This window comes from Calonectris borealis, chromosome 7, assembly GCF_964195595.1.
Source record: "Calonectris borealis chromosome 7, bCalBor7.hap1.2, whole genome shotgun sequence".
Classification (NCBI taxonomy): domain Eukaryota; kingdom Metazoa; phylum Chordata; class Aves; order Procellariiformes; family Procellariidae; genus Calonectris; species Calonectris borealis.
Genome location: NC_134318.1, coordinates 20,896,976 through 20,916,442, shown reverse-complemented (window position 1 = coordinate 20,916,442; position 19,467 = coordinate 20,896,976). Strand labels below are relative to the sequence as shown.

The following is a 19,467-nucleotide window of genomic DNA, read 5'->3' as shown; positions in this document are numbered from 1 at the left end:
AAATTCCTATAAAAGTAATGAGTATCAGCACTGGGCAGAGGAAAGAAATCCTGCTTCCTGCGAAGACAGAGCTCAGCTGTTGAGTGCTCTGTTTGGCTGCTCAATGTCGCCATTGACTAACTAGTGTCTCCTGTCCCTGGAAGGAATGGGGAGAAATTGGACTTGCTTCAGTGAGGGAGAGAAGGAGATTCAAAAAGGATGAAGATTTCTACAGATTTGTTGGAAAAGTTTCATCAGTGCAGCTATTTATAGAAAACAGGTTTTGGCTGTTAGCAGTGTGGAGAATGTTTAGGATGTTTGTGAAAAGAAACCGATAAGCATCTTCCATCAGATACTTTAAGAATTATTTACAAGTCTGAAAAGCATTTCTTGTTAAGGGAATTAACTTTTTTCCTTCTGAATTATTTCTGGTTTTCCTTTTTTAATTTCAGAACAACTGAAATGTGGTTCATGACAGCTCAGTAAGCTGATACCTAGAAAGCTTGATAATATGCACAAAAACTTGTGCAGATTAAAAATGCAGGTTTTGTTTGTGCCAGTAATGATTGAAAGGTAGTGAGACACTGAGGACAACAAAGTGGTCTCATTTGGACAACAAAAGTGTATTGCACTTTTAGTTAAGTAGTATCTCCTATACTTTATTGATATGTCAGGCAAAGGCCGCCTGTGGTTTGTGGAGATTTCTCTTCCATCTTTTCTTCTGAGACCATCCTTCTTAGACTTAGCAGACTGTATTAAAGAAATCTCAGTTGTCAAGTTGTGCATTTTGGACCTGTTACTGTAAATCCGGGATTTCTATCTTTAGAAGGAAGGAATGTGAAATTCAGAGCACTAGCATAACAGCCAGAAGTTGACCTGTAGTAGCTGCTGAATATTATACCCAGGTGGAAAAGAGTGGCAAACAAACAATGCATTATCAAAGACAGCAGACAGGTGATAGTGAAGATGGTTATCCTTTCTACCCCCATCTCCAACATGTTATGTTTATTGCAGGTCTTTTATTGCAGGTCTATTGTATGTCTTTGCATAATGTAGAGGAGGGGGAATTAATTTCAGAGGCTGTAGAGTGACAGGAATTTAGTGAACACTGAGGAATAAAAGGAAAACTGCCAATGTTATTCTGTGATCTCAAGGTAGTTGTCTTAGGGATTTATTTTAAAAATAACAATAAAATTGCTTGGAGGACTGAGTGGAGAAGTGTTGGGAGCAGGTGCCATCCGCAGTCAGAGAGTCTTTCCCATCTGATTTATGTGACAAACCCTAGCTTTAACTAATGGAAACATGGGAATGCTGTGCCAGATGCTAGTCTTGCGTGGGACCAGAAGTGGAGTACTGTGCTGCTAGCTGAAAATAGCTGCTTCTTGCTATGAGACTGTTGAAAGAACCGGGACAACTTTGCAGCAGTCTTTCAGTCAGTCTGTCGGTTTCCTTCTGATGAGATCAGTTGAAAGTGCAAACACATTATCTGAATACCAGTAACAATTAGACTGCTGTTGGATTGTTTTACATAGACTCAGATTATGATACTTTTAACACTTGTATTAACGTTAATATATGAATTATGTTGGTAATATATGTTGTACGTGGTAGAACAGTGAGAGGGAGTATAGCTTAAAGAATAATGTGGTAAATGTGACATGGATTTTATGTATGATACTTTCTGCACTGCAGACGTCCTCAGCATTGGAAACACTGTCTCTTGGTGCTTTCTCTCAGGCTTGATTTACTGGCATATTCTGTCTTTCCAGGTTACTTTCCTTCCTTGGGGTTCCCTTCGAAGGGCTCTCCTGTATCTCTCAACTCTGACACTTCTTCTCTTGCACCTAATTTCATAGGTAAATGGTGTCCTTTCTGTGGGAGTGTTTGTGCTGTGCTGCTTCCTCTGTGCCAAGTTCCCATTTAATATGGATATTTATCTCAAAGGTGTGGGTACCTGATTATTCAGGCAGAGTTGGGTGGGACACTTCCAAATCTATTTGTAGGCAGCACTCCAGAAACATAAATAGGATATGAAGAAATAATCCTGGTAGAAATCCCTTACGCCTGCAGATTCATAGATAAAACCTGACTTGAGACTAATGTTTTCTGAAGACTGATTTCAAAACCTGAATTGGCCTGTTCAGGTTCTGTCAGGGACAATCTTTAGTTTAAAAGAATGCAGTCTCCCACCTGAGAGGGAGCTAAAATGTGAGGTTTGAAATGATAGCATTGCCATGAAGAAATGGAAAATCTCCCCAAGCACCATGGGTTTGTTATTGGAAGTCATGAGACATTTGTAACTTGTGCTTTCATTTAAGGGAAAAAAGAAGTTTTTAGCTTCCTTGGCTATAGCATGGAAACCAAATATATGTTAGGAATAATTACAATTCCAAAAGCTGTGGCTTGAAGAAGGAAATACTTTTGCAAAGCTAGCAATCAAGATGTAAGAATTAGAAACACTGCAAGAAATCATGTTGTATTTTTCCTTCTTTCCAACTAGTGGTATTTTGGAAGGGCTATTTCCAGTGGTATCAATTTCTTTACAAGAGTAAGGAGTCAGAACTGGGTCAAGACCATATAGTCTCAGGGCTTTGAGTAAAATCACAGGCATTTCCCATTTTGCTGTGATCTACCTCCTTTTTGAGGTCTGTGATGAGTAAGAACAATATCTCAAAGGTGTTGAAGGGGAACTTCAGGATTCCTCAAGAGTAATGAATCTTAAAATAATGAACCACTAGATATTCATACATGTTCAAGTGAGTTTTTTTCAGTGGCTATTTGAGCAGTCTGTGGTAATGGTTACAGAAGTATATTTCTGACAAGAGCTAGAAAACGAAGACTTCAGAAGCTTTTTCTGAAGTAAGCATGTATTTGTCAAATTGTATGTCTGTTAAAGTTGAGGGGGGGAAGTTAAAAAAAAATGTGTAAGATCCCTCCAGGAATTGGATTAAATATGCTTTCAAAGACAAAAGATAATAATGCCAAACAGTTTACATGTACTGTCAAAGGAAAGAGATTCCAAAATAGAGGAAAGTATATCAAATTAACTGAAAAGGTATCACAAAAGACATTCAGAAAAAGACATACCACATAACATACAAATAATTAGAGATAGGGAAATGTTTAGCCAAAGGAACAGTAAGATGAAGGTGCTGGAACAGTAGTGTAGAAAAGACAAGATTTAATGAGATGAAAGTATATAAAAATAATAAATGTCTCTGGAAATAATTAAGTCCTAAGTCTCAAAATGAAGAATAGGAGGAGGTTTAGTAATAAAGAAAAAATCCCCAAGAAGTTACTGATTATTCATACAAGGTCTAGTTAATTCCTTCCTTGAATTTATATCCACAAGCTTACTAAGAATTACATGTAGCAGATAAGATAAAAATATATGAGTTGAAACTTCATGCTTTGGTTTATAAATTATACTGTAGAATTGAGAAATGGCTTCTCTTTTTTCCTGTTTCATAAGGGTTCCTCACAGGAAGGTTTCACAGTGCCTTTTAAACTTGTCATGCCAGTCACTGTCAGAGAGATACAACAGTGTGTATGTGCTGCCCTGATTTGATGGGGCAGTTTACTCTACTTAGTCCCTGTATTTAATGATACCCCATACATGAAAAATGTTCCCTTGTGGTTAGCAGGCATGGTTATATGGTTGTTCTAATTATCAGCATTTTTAACATAATATTATTAAAATAGAAGTTTATATTCTCTTTTTTGGAAGTAGACACTGCAGTTGGACTGCTGGTATTGTATCCAGCATTGTGCAGTCTGTGGAAAGCGTGAAGACTTGTTTCTGAGGCAAATATGTTTGGGCTGTGACTGAACCCGCTCAATCTGAAAGATGAAAGTATTCTTGTTAGCCTCCAACCTTGAGAAGTTGGGAAGAATAGTCTGTGGTGGCCCCGTTATGTTATAAAAACAGTTAGTTGGATGTAATTTTTGAAAATGGAATTTGCTCACATAACCTGCTTACCTTTCAAGTAGGGAAAATTGACCTGTAATGAACATTAGGTTTCATGTGAATACTCTCTGTGGTCTGGATAAAAATAATTGGACTTGGCGGGAGAAGAATTTAATACCTTACTGACAAGATAACGTTTTTCTTCTTCATCAAAAGATGAAATTGTCTTTTGAATACCCTCCACAGTACATATTTTCTAGTTGGTCTGTGTGGAGATGGTGACTAGTGACACTGGTTAAAAATATTTGTGCTTTCAGTTTTGCTACTTTTAATACAGTTGTATAAATTATTTGTTGCTCATGGAGTATTGATACATAAATTTGGCCACCGCTAAACTGTTTCTGCACTTTTTTTATTTCCTGGATTTTTCATGGTAGTTGGTCAAGCCCTTGTTTCTGTGAGTGATTTGTGATTTATTTATTTATTTATTTATTTATTTTTATTTTCCCTTATGTCTATAGGTTCGTTAAGAGCCCCTCCAACATCTGGAGCTCCCCCTCCAGCCACTGGAGCATCTCTTCCTTCTGGCCACCTGGCATACAGTCAGTTTGGACACGGAGATGTGCAGAATGGGATTCCAGCCTCAGCAGCCCCAATGCAGAGGTACATGCAAGAAGAGCAAATCATAATAAAGGCCTGCCTTGGTAGACCTATGCTAGGTCTAGACCTTTTAGGATCTAAAACAAACTAAATACTTTGTTTTTCCTGTGGTGGACACTGACTTTCTTTATTGCTTCCTTGTTGCTTTGGAACAGCATTTTGCTGTAGGGGTATTTGTTAGAAAATAAGAATCTCTGGAGATGAAAAACTTCTGGAAGGATGTGAGCACATGGCAGTGACTGGTCGAAACTAATTCTCCTCCAAAGGCTTTCTTTGTGGTAGTCATTTTCCCATAAGGAATTTTCTGATTCCCATAATCTGTCTTGTTTTAAAACAATTGCATCCACACAGCCATGGTATTTGACTCCTTGGCAGTGTGAATTATCTCTCTCTGGAGCATGTTGCTGTCTGTCATTACTGAGTAATTCCTTAGTATTGGTTCTGCGTCCTTTTCTGTCCGTTATGGATCCCTCAGTTATCTTCATTTAAAGCTCTTGGGCATCTTCTCCAGAAAGGTATTGCCATTACCTCTGTGGTGAAAGTGGCAACAGTCGTCACTGCTTCATTCTGATTACTGGTTATGGGGAAAGTGGTTGGTTTTTGTTTCCTTCTGGTTAAGCTCAGCACTCTCAGCTGGAGAGTCAAAATCCTTTGAGCAACAGAGCATTCTTACATAGCTGTGCAGGCCTTGGTGTTGCTTACCCTGTAGACTCTGTTGCAGTATTTCTGATTTGTTGCAATAACTAAAATGGAATTAATAAAAAATTGCTGTAAACGTAGAACTTGATTTTAAGAACTAATAGACATTTTTTTGTGAAAGGGATTCAGATCCGTGCAGGATATATAATTATTTTTCCAAAACGGAGCTGCAGTGCTTCATGTAAATAATTGAGACCCAGCTAGTGCTTATGTGGTAGAACAATTTTAGAAGGCACAGAGAATTGTAACTGCTTGTATAATGGGGAATCCAGTGAAGTTTCTCATCTTCCTTCTCAGGCCACCTGCTTCTCAGCCGTTTCTGCCAGGCTCAGCACCCACGCCTGTCAGCCAGACATCTACGTTCCAGCAATATGGTCCCCCCCCAGCCAGTGTACAGCAGCTCAGCAATCACATGGCAGGGATGACAATTGGTAGTACTACGGCCTCTGCTCCTCCCCCAGCTGGACTGGGCTATGGTGAGGTTTCCTGGCTACAGAAATAATGCTATTGCTTTTCATTCAGGCTAGTAATTTGATAAAAGATTTGCTCTTGTCAATGATTCATTACCATATAGTGATGGGAATTCTCTGGGTGTTGACATCTGCCATAGTAAACAGTAGTTTCCTTGACTAATAAGGTGATCATTGGGGAAAACAGAACTGAGGCTATTGTAGGGGATAATGCAGGAAGTACTGCAGGACATCAGTAACAAGAGAGTAACAATATTTCTCCACAACTAGGTGAATCTTGGTGTGAAACACAAAAACAGTCTATCCCTAAGTAAGCTGTTGGAGAGTGTACATGCCTCGCCACTGTTGTGCAGCAACCCAATCAAAAAAAAGAAGGAAAAAGGGCTCAGTAAATCACAAAGGGCTGAAATTACTCTGAAGGATTCTGTGAAGGGCTTTGCTGGAAGTTGAGAAGATACTTACAGTATAAACTGAATTTAGATATTTTGTTCTATTGTATTAGATCTACAGTCCCACTGTTGTAGATTACAGGACTTTTTTTTTTCTTTTTTTAAATTGAAGACTAGAGATTTGTCTTTAATACATGTAAGCTGGTCTGACTACACTTTGATTTTATTTTTTTAAATTCTTTTGGTAAAGTACTTTTTGACAAGCATCTCTCATACTCTAACACAGACTTTATAGGAAAATCAGGAGTAGGGGATGCAGCTTTCTCCAGCCTTTTGGCAATGTGTCTAAAATTATCCTCAGAAATAGTACAGTGGTAAATACAGAAGATGCTAGTTCCATGCTATTAAAACCATGAAGCTCAAAACCATTCTTGAACTATAGGCTCCAACTTAGTGTGGAGTTTAAGATATAAACTTGTTTCCGTTCAAGAAATCTGTAGACAGACTTGTAGTGGTTCTCGTTTTGCATATTCCTGGCTTTGCCCCTTTTTTCTTGCCCTGAATCCTGAAATGTATTCTGATTATATAAAATAAGAAGCTCAGACTTTGAGAGGACAATGAAGGAACTATCAAGTTTCAGATCCCTTGGAGGAGTTTCAGCTCTCTGATCGATTTAGAAGGGTGTTCACTTAAGGTTTGTCTCTGCTAGTACTGGCAAGTCCATCTGAAGATGAGAAAGTGGTAGACCTATTTAGATGATCTAGAGCAAATGGGTTTTGCTTGCATCTTAATTGTCTTGAGGATAGAATAAAATTATGTTATATCATCTTTTCTTCTTATCAGGTCCCCCAACATCGGTTCCCCCAGTCTCAGGAAGCTTTAGTGCAACAGGATCTGGTCTCTACACACCTTACACTGCAAGCCAAGGACCCCCTCCTACCAGTGTGTCTCAGGGTCTTCCTTTGGCACAGCCTCCGTTTCTTGGTCAACCAATATCAACTCAGCGCCTACCTACTCAAGTCCCTGGTTTTGCCCCACCTCCCTCTTCTACAGGGATTGGACCTTCTTCTTACTCTCCTGCCACAGGTGCCCCAAGGCCACCTACCATGCCAGGCCCACCACTGTCTGGGCAGACAGTTGCTGGACCACCAACGTCCCAGCCTAATCATATATCCTCACCACCACCTCCATCAACTATGTCAGGGCCACACCCTGGGCCTCCCATGAGTGGCCTCCATGGACCACCTCCTCCCACTCATCCTCCTCAGCCAGGATACCAAATGCAGCAGAACGGTGAGTATTCCTAGTGTAGGAATTGTAAGTTTTGTGTGTTCTCTGTGTGCTGCAAACTGAGAACTGGATTTCAGGTTTGTTACTTGCAGGATCCTGGCTGCACTTCAAAGCTTCCCTCTTGTTTCCCTGTGCTCATGTCTGAAGGACAAATCCAAGATAAACAATAGGATGTGTCATTCTAAGATATTTGTCATACAGGTTTTAATCAGATTAATGAAACTAAAGGAATCCTGTCTTTGCCAAAAAGTTGTTTAATAATTAGTGCCATAATGCTACAAGAATTTGTGATCAAAATTCTATTATGAACTTTCATTTGATGTCTGCAACCTCATCTGTTCAAAAGTAGAGATTTGAAATCCTGAAAAGCCTTACTATTATTTTTTTTTAAAATTTGTGGCCAATGTGCATACACAATATGTATATGAAAACGAGTTGCTACTTTTTCTTCTTTAATTCACAAAACTGTGTATTTTTCTCCTTGCAGAACCTTTCACATTTTGTGTGTGCTTAGAAGTAATATCAGTTAAGCTTTCTGAATTGTAAACAGTTTTGGCTGATTTTTAATCAATAACATTTACAGATAGCTAGGATAAAGTAGTCATGTGCAAGTGTCAGGACTGAGAATCCCGTCCCCCATGCAGCTTTGCACAACTGACCAAGTAAATTACTTAAAAATATCTGTCCAAATTGCTATGAACTGTAAAAACAGTAATGGGGTAAATCATGCTGTTATTCCATAACTGATTGAAATTGCCTAAAGTAATACTAAATAACTTCAGGTATTTACAAAACAAAAGAGATAATCACACATTAACCTATTACTGTAATTTCAGACAAGCCAAAATGTCCTGAGAGAAATCCTTGCATACCTTTAGTTTGAGGAATTATGGGTCACCCACTAGCTTATTTGCCTGTTCTGTGTGCACTTTCTATTAGGCAGTTCTGCAATTTAACCTAAATGTTCATAGTGCATGATCTTAATGCGTATTTTAATCATATTATTCTAAAAATAGTTATGTTAGTCTAAAAACCTGTGTTTCCTTAAGTCTGGTTTTAAGGAGGACTGTATACATCAGTTTATTGGATCATTGATAGAGGTGAACAGGTCTAAGCTGAAACACTCTGATAAATATGTTTAATCCTAATTAACTGGAAAGCACTTGACTTTCTTTTTCTTGTTTTTTGACGGTGGCAGGAAAAGTGGAAAGTGCCTAATAAGGAAACGCCTAGTATTAGCCATTGTTTGATTTTGCTGTCCCTTTCTTGTCAGGTTCCTTTGGGCAGGTGAGGGGTCCCCAACCAAACTATGGAGGAGCCTATCCAGGAACGCCAAATTATGGAAGTCAACCCGGACCACCACCTCCACCAAAACGCTTGGATCCAGATTCCATTCCTAGCCCTGTAAGCTTACTTTGTTCTTACCAGTGTGAACTCTTCCATAGTGTCTTTACATAAAACAGAACTGACAAAGACCAAAGCTGAAAACGGGTTTCTCGTTCCAAAGAACATCAGTCTGTTTTCCTGCTTACTTTTCTCTCATATATCCAGTTTCAGTCTTTTGTTATGAATAAGCCCAGAAGCAGTATTTTTCTTGGTGACTAAAGAAAGGCACTGCATATGTAAATCAATGCTCTAATTCCTCAGGTCTTTTTCTGTACTATGTTACATTTTGAGAATCCTTGAGGGCTTTGATTAAGCTTGTTTCTTCATTTCTGGATTCTTGCTTAATGACTTTCCAAGGTGAACTAATTTCAGGTTTTGAGGTGACGATCTATGAACTCTGTGATCCAAGTTTAAAGTATGGTTAATAGGTGATGGTTGTAGTGCTTTTCCTCTCCCTTTTCCTATAATCTGTCAAAAAGTTGATTACCCTTTTTTTGGGTCATTACGTCACGACGCTACTTCAGTCAAATATGGACAACTTCTCAAATTGGGATTATCTTTCAGATTGGAGGTTCTGAGAAAGGACGAGCAGTGATGTGTAATGGTTAGCAATGATGAGTAATATTAAGCCTGGCAGTATTATTGCCACTAGTCTACTGCTGCTGATGCTGTTCAGTTATTGTCTCAGAAGGCCACAGTCATTTGATAACAGGAAACCTTTCCAGGGCAGTGCTTAGGATCAGTTTACTTCAAAACTATAAAAATAATTTGGTCTTGAGTTACATCTTAGATCTGGACTGGTGCTGTTCAGAAGTTACTACTATACAAAAAAGATTAGCTGTTTAGACTCCAGGTTTATGTAAAGTTTATGACCGTATTTTTTTGTAGAATGTAAGAAGTCTTTAATCGCTTGTCTGCTTCTCTTCTCTTCCACTAAATGAGATCTCAAATGGCTTGTGTCAGTTGCCTTCATTTTAGCATGTTCTTAAAGCATAAACCCCCAATTTCTAACCAAAATGAGCACATGAGCCACACCTCTGTTAGCAATGTGTTCAGAGCCCAAGCCCAATATCCTGGCAAGACTGGTTTTGGGATCAGTGAATGCTGCAGAAGCTGATGTTTCCTGTTGCATGAACCAATGTCCAAATGTATCTAATTCCAGTGCTACGGGTTTGGGTAGAGAGAAGTAACACTGTTACTTTTTGGTTTATTATTCTCTTTTCTTTTTTCTTTTTCTTTTTTTTTTTTTTTTGGTGGCACTCTTACTTTTTTTTTTTTAAAAAAGCAACTTAATGAGCTGCCACCCCAGCAGAAACCCAGGCACAGAATAGACCCAGATGCAATTCCTAGTCCAGTAAGTGCTGTATATATATCAATTGTAGTCTGTGTGTTGGTGACCATCTGTGCATGCCTGAAACCTGAACTTCACCTCACTAACCCTCCATCATTAATCCTTTACCCTTTCCTTGCTGTCTTCTGCTTGCCTTATCAAAATGAGTAACATTACACCACAAGAGGTTGTTAAAATCTTCTCTTCTGTGATGAATGGTGAGGCAATAGAAAGCAGACTGTTTCAGAAACAGATCATGAAGAATGTCTCCCCTTCACTTTGTCTGATCTTTAGAATATCTCCTTCATCAGATTCCAACTGGCATTTTCAGTGTAAGCCATCAGTATCGTTGTCCATACAATGTGTGTCTCGTGTTAATGTACACACAGCATGAGCCTTTGTAGCCATGTTTTCTAACAGTTTTGAGCAGAATTTGGTTACTGGTCTTGTTGATATACCAGTACTGGGCTAATGCTTTGAAGTTCTAAAATTGCAGATGAACTGTTTTGTTTTGATGTTAATTCCTGATATAAATCTTCTGGTAGATTAATATGAGGCATTGGGGAGCTATAAACATTCTCTCATTATCTGTGCTCATACATAACCATTAAATTTTGAATTTGAAAAATTAATGGTTATGTGTAGAGAATCTTACCTAAAGAAAGAAAAAAGCAGCTACCTTTTGGATTGGAAAAAAAAAAACCACATTTGACTTTCTGTTACCCTCATATCACTTCTTCCTCATTTAGCCAAAGTTGGTCATACAACGTTAGTCAGTCTGCAGACTTTTGAAATGGGACTAGATTTATCCTAGAGTAGTCACTGTCTGACGCTATGGGAGGCTTTCTGCTTGCAACTTGGAATCCTTAGTGAGAGGGTAGAAGTTCTGTCATGCAAACTTCTGCATTTCACAATTTACTCTAAGCAAAGGCATGTGTGTTTGGTGGCAAAATAAGACCAGAAGAATGATTGCTAGCTTTAATGGTTTCATTCAGGCACCAGTATGGAAATGTAGTTAAAACTGTGTATAACTACAATTTTCTGTTCTTATGCAAAGGTCAGTGGACATTTTAGTCAAGTAAAACTGTTATTTATATGCATTTCCGTTATCTTAAGCATATTGGCATTAGTGAAGAATTTGAAATACTAAGAAATTTAAGATTTTTACTGGCTTTGTGAAGTTTAAGCTTGATTCATTGACAAGTCTACTGAAACTTCACTTTCCACATCTCCAGAATTCAAATCATAAACTCTTGAGCACCACGGAGTAATGAAGACTTCCACCTGAGCTTGCAAGCATCTGTCTTTAGGTCAGAGTTACAGTGGTTAGAAATAAATGCATACTATGAAAGCAGTGGGAACATAACAGAAAGGAAAAACTGGGTTATCTATAGAACTTCACCCTGAGGCTTACAGAAGCTTCTAATTTGAATTTGGCTAGGACCAGTATACAGGGGAATACTACCAGAAATTCCTTTCTTGATCTGTGTTTGGCTTTTATGAGTTCAGATCAGGCCTTAAAACACAAAATATGCTACTACTCAAAATACTTGGGGAAAAATACTATTTACAACTTGTAATTTTTTTTATAGTCATTAAGTACTACTCGAAATCAAACTGAGAGGTGACTGCTTGACAAAACTTATTTGCTTTAGACTTCTTATTTTTAGAGGTAGTTTGCCTCAGGTTCACTTTTCACTGCCTTAGAGATATAAATTTTTTATTTTACAGTACTTTGAAACCAAGCCTCCAAATATTAATCTGGTGTTTTCCATCATAGATTCAAGTGATTGAAGATGACAGAAGTAACCGTGGATCAGAACCATTTGTCACTGGAGTGAGAGGGCAGGTCCCACCTCTTGTTACTACGAATTTCTTGGTCAAGGATCAAGGTAAAATATTTTTCTTTTCCTAAACAAACAAACAAAACACAAACTCTAAAGAATCAGTGTCAGAACTGTCTATGTATTTAAAGGAAAAGTTTGAGGAATTATTTCAGTGGCTGGGGATGTGTGTTTTACCAGCAGAAGCTTAGTTTCAAGTCCTGTGTTGATCTGATCTCAATTTAGATTCTCCTGATTGTTTGGTAGCTAGTAACTAATTCGCAAGTAAAAAATGTTTTCCAAGACAGATACCTGGGACCAGCATTAGCAGGGATATCAGAAAGCAGCAAATGAAGCCTCTTCTGTAGAGCTATATCAAAGACAGTTAAGAACTAAAATTTACTAGCAATATCATTTGAATTGGACTGGGAACTGGAACTGTATTTTTTTAAATCATGAGTGGGATGTCAGTTGGTCCATGGGCTTCATAGAGAAAGGATATTTCATCTTTTAATTTCCCACGCTTTTTTGGAGATTTTAAGCTCCCCTAAAACTTCAGAGTCTGATTCTACAATCAAGTGCTTTACTCTCCAGCCAAAATCACAAAATCAAACAGTAGAAATGTTTGAGTTGAGTTTTCTGCCTATAGTACATTTTAGTCTGCAAAAAGAGTGAAACAGGAATGCCTTTTTAGAGGTTTAAGTTGATGTGGAGTCAAGTTCATTTGTTTTGAGTTAAGGGCTTTTATTATGCATAGTTAATCATAAAGAGGCACTTTGTTTGGAATTCAAATTTTGCATAGATTGAAATTAGTTGATTGTTTAGGTAAGCTCTTAGTCTCTGTGGCTTAACAACACAGCTGAAGGTATTTTTGTTTCTGTTCTTGAATGTAAACTTAACTTGTACTGAAATTTGTGGGGATTTTTTCTTTGTTCCCCAGGTAACGCAAGCCCCCGCTACATAAGATGCACATCTTACAATATTCCCTGCACCTCAGATATGGCCAAACAATCCCAAGTTCCCCTAGCTGCTGTCATAAAACCGCTGGCTACTCTGCCCCCAGAGGAGGTGAGAACCATGTGCAGAGTTACATATGCACTGTATGCACTCTGAACTTGTCAGGAGAATGCTATTAGATATCAACATTTAGCAGATATGTTGAGAAGGAATGTTTAGGTAATGAAGATTAGTTAAGCATTGATTCTCCTGCAAGTGTGTGGTAGAGATCCGTAAGGCAGAAGAACATTGTGTTCAAAACACTTAATATTTTGATCGCCATGATAATTTCAACTTTTTTGCAGTAACTGTGAAGCACTATGACCAAATGACCAAAATACTAGGATGGTCACAAATGCGTACACTTCCAGTTGATCTCAATTTCTTTCTTGGCCTAAAGTATTTCAATGGTGATGTTAAGTCTTTTCTAGGATGTCAAGTTATGGAATTGGATGAGAATGTATCAAGCAGCACTGGTTAAGCTGTCTAATGTGCATGTACATGCATAGCACTGCGTGGGGTGACAGCACAAGACTAAGTTCTGGGCACGGCTGAGCTACACTTGTATTTCTGCCCTTGCTCTGTGCAGCACTTATTTCCTTCTAGGTGTAATGTGACCCACTCTGTCTGGTTTTTACCTACTCTGGGCTACTGTGTAGTATTAGCCTGCTTGAAGCAGTGACATAAAGACAAATATGCTTGTTAAGTTTGAATACATATGTTTGCAGTATTCTGTGCCCTGTTAAAAGTTAACTTTAGCGTCTGCTGAGGAAAGGAATATCCTTATCCTTTTAAGGGTCTTTTTTTCCTGTTGCATTTCATTAATGTTCCTAAACTATGGTTTGGATTTTGAAAATTGGTTTGTGATAAAACTAAGTTGTGAAGTTAATTCCTGTATTGCTGTATTGTGGCTGGAGTTTAAAAGGAGCACAATAGGAGAATGTTATCTTATGTGAGAAACCTGGAGGCTTGTGGAGCTGCACATTTTTAGAGGAGCTTTACAAACAACTAGTTGTTAGGTCTCCTGGTGTGTTTATGCTTTGAACAAACACTTGTGATATCCAGAAGAAACATGGCTAGGATTGGAAAATAGCCCTGGAGACTGGTCAGCTTCTAGCATTAGAAAGTTCTTTATGGCAAGGGCAAAGTCCCTGTGGAGGGGCCCTTCCAACAGATGAAGGCTCAGCTGTTCAGAGCAGTAAGACTGTAAATAGAGCTAAAGCTTAACATATCAGTAATGAGAGGATAAACGTCTCATGAAAATACAGCATTCAGATAAATCTAGAATATGTAAAAATTCAGCACCTGGTTGCCAGATACAGGACTTTTGCCCTATGTTAATGCACAGTTCAGAAAGCAAAGCTTGAGGCTTCAGAAGGAAGTATCTCTGTGCTTTCTGGGAGTAAGTGGTTAGTGACAAGTTATGTGTAGCTCTGCATGTTTACAGCACCCTTGTAGTTTGTTTGTATGCATGTTATTGGGGAGAGGCTGAGGAAAAAAGCTTATTGTATGGAAGTACAATACCAACATCGCCTGGCAGTCAGAAAACTTGAAACTTTGTTTCCTCTGAGGAGGTCAGCCTGGGCAATAGGAGCTGAGAAACGCTGGCTGCAAAACCATTGTATTGTCAATAAATGATTAGTGGGGTTGAATGAGAGATGTGACACATCTGTGGCATGAAGAGGAAGAAAGTGACTGGAGCATTTGCTCAACTCCTACTCAATGAATATGTTGTCTCTTAAACATGATCAGAGGTTTAGGGTGGCTGAGAGAATTAAGACTGGACATCTTCAGTGTCAGAAAATTTAAAAGTAAGTAGTTAAACTTTCTTTTGAGCTAGGTTCTTAGTTATGAAAGATGCTTTGAACTATGAATGCAGCTTGTAGCTTGCACGAGTTCTATCTTAATAATTTTAAAGTGCTTCCTGCTCATTCTGAAGTTGAGAAGCTACAGAAGTTGCCAAGCATCTTATTCTGGTTTGGCTGCAAAAAGAATATATTATCAGTAATAGTTCACAGTATTGCTACATAACAGTTTTGTGGACTTGCTATACAATGGGGTCAAGACAAGCAGAACTTATGGATATAATGTATTTCATGGTGGACTTAAAAAAAATAAGTCTTATCAGCTGAAATTTTTTAAGATAGTGTGGATGCTCTATGTTCTTGAATATATGGAATGCAATGACTGGCTTCTATTTTGTCAAAAAGCTTGCTTTTTACAAGGGAAAAAATATAAGAGGTGAAGAGTTGCTTTTAAAATACCCAACCTGTGGTGAAATGTAAATTGTATGCTTACTCCCATGAGGTTATCAGAGCCATTCTTTGCATGGCTTCAGTCTTTTGTGTTCACTTGGGATACATCTGTGCTGTGCAGTGTGATCCTCCTGCTAGAGCTGCTAGAGCTCATGCTTCTCAGGCATATACTTCTCAAGTATATACTACTATATGAGGTACTGCAGCACCATGCTGAAGTACTTGTCTGTGTCTGAGTGGGATAGCCCATTAATGACTGCAGCCCACAAAGAACTGCTGTGCTAAAGCTTGAGTTGAAAAGCATTTACGAAATACTTGTTCAGGCTTCTCCCACCCCCTGCGCTTTCTCCACAGCTGCCAAAGTGTTAAATCCTATGCAGTGTACAGGGAGATAGTTTTAAGCTCTGCGGTATGCGTGGTCACTTCTTCCTTGTCACCATGTGACCTTTCTTTCCTTTTTTTTCCCCTGCTTCTACAGACCCTTCCTTACTTGGTAGACCATGGAGAATCCGGTCCTGTCCGATGTAATAGGTGCAAGGCTTACATGTGCCCTTTTATGCAATTCATTGAGGGTGGAAGGAGGTTCCAGTGTTGTTTCTGCAGCTGTGTCACTGAGGGTAAGGTTTCTTCTGGAAATCGGTCTCTAGGCTCTATTGGAGTGATCTTTGAACAAGATGCAAGTAAATAAATCCTTATCATGTTATGATCATTTATAATGTATACTGTGCTTTAATGTGTGTTTAGTCGTGTAAAAAAATTGTTATAAAACATGTTCAGTGCTCAGTTCTGAAATTATGTTAAAATTAAGTAGGTGCTTATGCATTGCAGTATTATTGTACCAAATTTTTAACATGAGGTACTTGTAGCATAATGTATGGTGGTTTGAAAAATTATTTATGTTATTTTCTTAGGGTATTTCAGACTTACATTTTTCTATGGCAGACTGAGATACATCTAGTCAGTAGCATGAGTTAGGATTATTTTTTTTTGCTCACAAAGCCTGTTTAAACACTGCTTAGAGATGAGATTGCAGCTAAATCTGCTACAGCTGAATAGGAGTGTTCAATCATAGTTGCTCTTCTAAATTAATATAAAACATGCTTCCTTTTAAGCAGAAGTCACTATGTGCAGCTCATAGCATGACATCCATAGATTTGTTTTGAAGGCACAGTGGAATGTAAGGTACAATAAACCTTACGTTGATGTTTTGAGTGTTTAATTTTGGTAGTACGATGACTTTTAATGGACTGTTTGTTCTTATCACCTCAGTTATGCTGTACAACTGTTTGTACAAACCAAAATGGGAAGCTGACGGGGCTTAGAAATGGCCAACTTTAAAAAACTTTTTTGTCTGGTGATTTTCAGCCTGCATGCATTCCCTGTCCCTGCTTACTCAGCAGCTGTATGAATGGCTGTACCTGTAACAACTGAGCAGGGGCAGAAAAGAGAGGGATGCTCAGAGACTGCTGATGAAAGCAATGCTGTGAAAATACAATGTAGTTATACCTAATACTTGAAAATAATTCCTGTTTTCTCTGCAAAAACAATCAGATTTGTAGCTTGTACTGGATGTGTACTTGGAGAGAAGAGTGATAGGTGCTTTTATATATATAGTCGTAATGATGTCACTTTGTTTTCTTTTGAACTGTTGAAACTTTGAACGTTCAGAATAATTTAAAGGTGGTGAATACTATCATTACAGATAATCTCATTTTATTCTCCCCTGGAGCTATATAGGCATCTATACCTGGAATACGTTTTGTCACCCTAGCAATTCTGCAGGAGGGACTCTGTCATGGTAGTTCTTGGGCCACAAGGGAAATGCTTTCTTTGTTTCTGCAGCTGACTTTTGTAGGCAAAAACTTAGCTTAACTCCTGTTTTACCTTCCGATGCCTGGTACCTGCACAAAAGTACTGGGCATGTGGTTACACTTTTGGTTCCTCCTTCTTAATGCTTTACAATCCACTGTAAGAAGTACCCTGTCTTTTCTGACAAAAGGCTTATGGCAGTCTCTGCATCTGAGAGTGCCTAGAAGGCTTTACTCTTGTGCAGCATGGGAAGGGAAGGAAAAAGCTAACTCATATAGCAAATTAAGGAGCTCAATCGTTTGGTAAGCCTGAATTGAGTCAGTAATGTTGTAGCCTGTAGTTTGCCTCAAACTCTATTGTAAGCAATTTGTTACTACTTATACAAGATTGTTATATTTTTCCTTTGGACTAAATCCTTCGGAAGAATCCTAAGAGCGTCTTGTAGTAACGTTTCTGATACGAAACATAAAATGAGAATGTAAAGGAGATTCAGGAAGAGTACAATAGTGACTATACAGTGTGCCACCTGGTGCATAAGACAAACTGGAAGCAGTTTGGCTTTAAGGATGCTCTTAAATTGCATGAATATTTTTAGTAATACTTGCATGCTAGCACAGAGTGCTAGCTAGCTTTCCTGGGGTTTTATTTGAAACAGCTGTTGTCACGTTAGCTCTCTAGTCACAGTGTTTATCATGGGCGTGTCACTGAACTTAATGTTTTTTCCTTCCCCAGTGCCACCTCACTACTTCCAACATTTGGATCATACTGGAAAGCGAGTAGACTTCTATGATCGACCTGAGTTATCACTGGGGTCTTACGAGTTTCTAGCAACAGTTGACTATTGCAAGGTACAGCAGTATATGTTTATTACTATATTTTGTTTTGCTTTTAAATAAAAAGTTTATTTTCCTAAAAGTAAGAATGACTTTCTTTCTAGCTGCTTTCTAGCTGGCAGAGATAATTAACAGCATTATTCCAACCCACTTCATCGTGTAAGATAATGTGCTTGTCTGCTTACCTCCCGAAGTAGAGGAAGTCTTGATCACACATGACATAATACAATTTTGTTACAGCTGCCTCTGTCATTCTCTTCTGGAGCTATATAAGCAGCTATAACTGCTGTTACCTTAGCAATTCTGCAGGAGAGACTCTTTTGCAGTAGTCCTTGGGGCAGAAGGAGAATGTAGGAGAGATTCAAGAAAAGTACAATAGTAACTATGCAATGTGCCACCTGTTGCCTAAGACTTAATTGAACTTAAATTTCAAATAGTGGTTAAAAATACAAGAATAGTGTGGAAATATATATTGTCACACTTTTAATTTAAAAGATTTAAATAATAATAAACTTCTAAGGAATAGGAAAAACATGTGCAAGGTGTTTATTAAAGCAACCTATATCCCTGCTGAAATAAATGATGGGAAAATAAATGCCTAAATGTTGCAACTTTATACTGGTTATCTTCTGATGCCTCAGCTTTACTTTGAGTTAAGGAAAAAAACAATTATCTTGCTTCTAACAGCGTAAGAAGCATTTTTAAATCAAATGAGGTGTGTTCTTCCCAGCTTTCTTGAAAGTTCTTGTTTTGCATTTGTTCTGTGTGCTCCTTCCAGTATGACCTATAGATTTCAGAAAACTGTTGACTGAAACAACTTTTTCTTTCCCAAAGCGAACCTGATATTTAAGTAGAAGGGAAAGGCTGCAGTTCACAGAGAGGAAAATCTTTTGCTTTGTATTGATGAAATCACCTATAACAAGTCTGGTCAGATTCCAGAGTCTTGAAAACTGGCAGAAAACTTCCCTGTCTACTCTCCCTATCTGGCCTAGTCATGTATGTGGATGATTTAGTTGTGACTAACCTGTTCTTCACTGAGCAATGGCAAAATTGGTCTAGGGCATGTAATACCAGTCTGTTTCAAGCACAGTGTGCTTACATGCCTGTTAGTTGGGCAGGGATGGGAGAATGATCTGAAGAAATAATTACTGCTCATGAGTAGAAAAGTACATGAAAGCTATTAGAGTTTTGACCAGCATTCGTCTATGTTACAGAGCCGTTATGTGGGCTGCATTACATGGCCATAATGTGACTTCTTCCCTCTCTTCCACAGAATAACAAGTTTCCCAGTCCACCTGCTTTCATTTTCATGATTGATGTGTCCTACAATGCTGTGAAGAGTGGCTTAGTGAGGCTAATATGTGAAGAATTAAAGTCACTCCTAGATTACCTGCCCAGGTAGGTATATTGTGTACTGCTGTAGCCAGTCAAAATGGAGGAAACTGTCACTTTTTCCCCTTTAAAAAAAGCTAGAAAATAAAACATTATTTGATAATCCTATCAAGCTTTTCTTCAGAAAAAAGCCAAGCAGAACATCTTTCCGGGTACTTTCTAGGTGAAAATAAACCCTTACCCCTTTTTGTGTTGGTTTCTGTGTAATGATTTCACTACCTACTTAGATGTGAAGACAAGTATGTCTCT

The 19,467-nt window shown here is 38.3% G+C and overlaps 1 protein-coding gene across 5 annotated transcripts in view; it reads left to right on the top strand.

The window, feature by feature from the left end:
• SEC24C (SEC24 homolog C, COPII component) overlaps positions 1 to 19,467 on the top strand; it is a 39,601-nt gene that overhangs the window by 9,499 nt on the left and 10,635 nt on the right. For 3 of the 5 annotated variants that reach the window (XM_075154440.1, XM_075154442.1, XM_075154441.1), the window contains exons 3-13: positions 1,749 to 1,835; positions 4,408 to 4,549; positions 5,543 to 5,721; positions 6,948 to 7,397; positions 8,668 to 8,798; positions 10,066 to 10,134; positions 11,891 to 12,002; positions 12,874 to 13,001; positions 15,663 to 15,801; positions 17,726 to 17,841; positions 19,100 to 19,224. In XM_075154440.1, the coding sequence (XP_075010541.1) occupies positions 1,749 to 1,835; positions 4,408 to 4,549; positions 5,543 to 5,721; positions 6,948 to 7,397; positions 8,668 to 8,798; positions 10,066 to 10,134; positions 11,891 to 12,002; positions 12,874 to 13,001; positions 15,663 to 15,801; positions 17,726 to 17,841; positions 19,100 to 19,224 (1,678 nt within the window). The remainder of the gene's footprint in view (positions 1 to 1,748; positions 1,836 to 4,407; positions 4,550 to 5,542; positions 5,722 to 6,947; positions 7,398 to 8,667; positions 8,799 to 10,065; positions 10,135 to 11,890; positions 12,003 to 12,873; positions 13,002 to 15,662; positions 15,802 to 17,725; positions 17,842 to 19,099; positions 19,225 to 19,467) is intronic. The other 2 variants (XM_075154444.1, XM_075154443.1) reach the window with 2 other exon arrangements.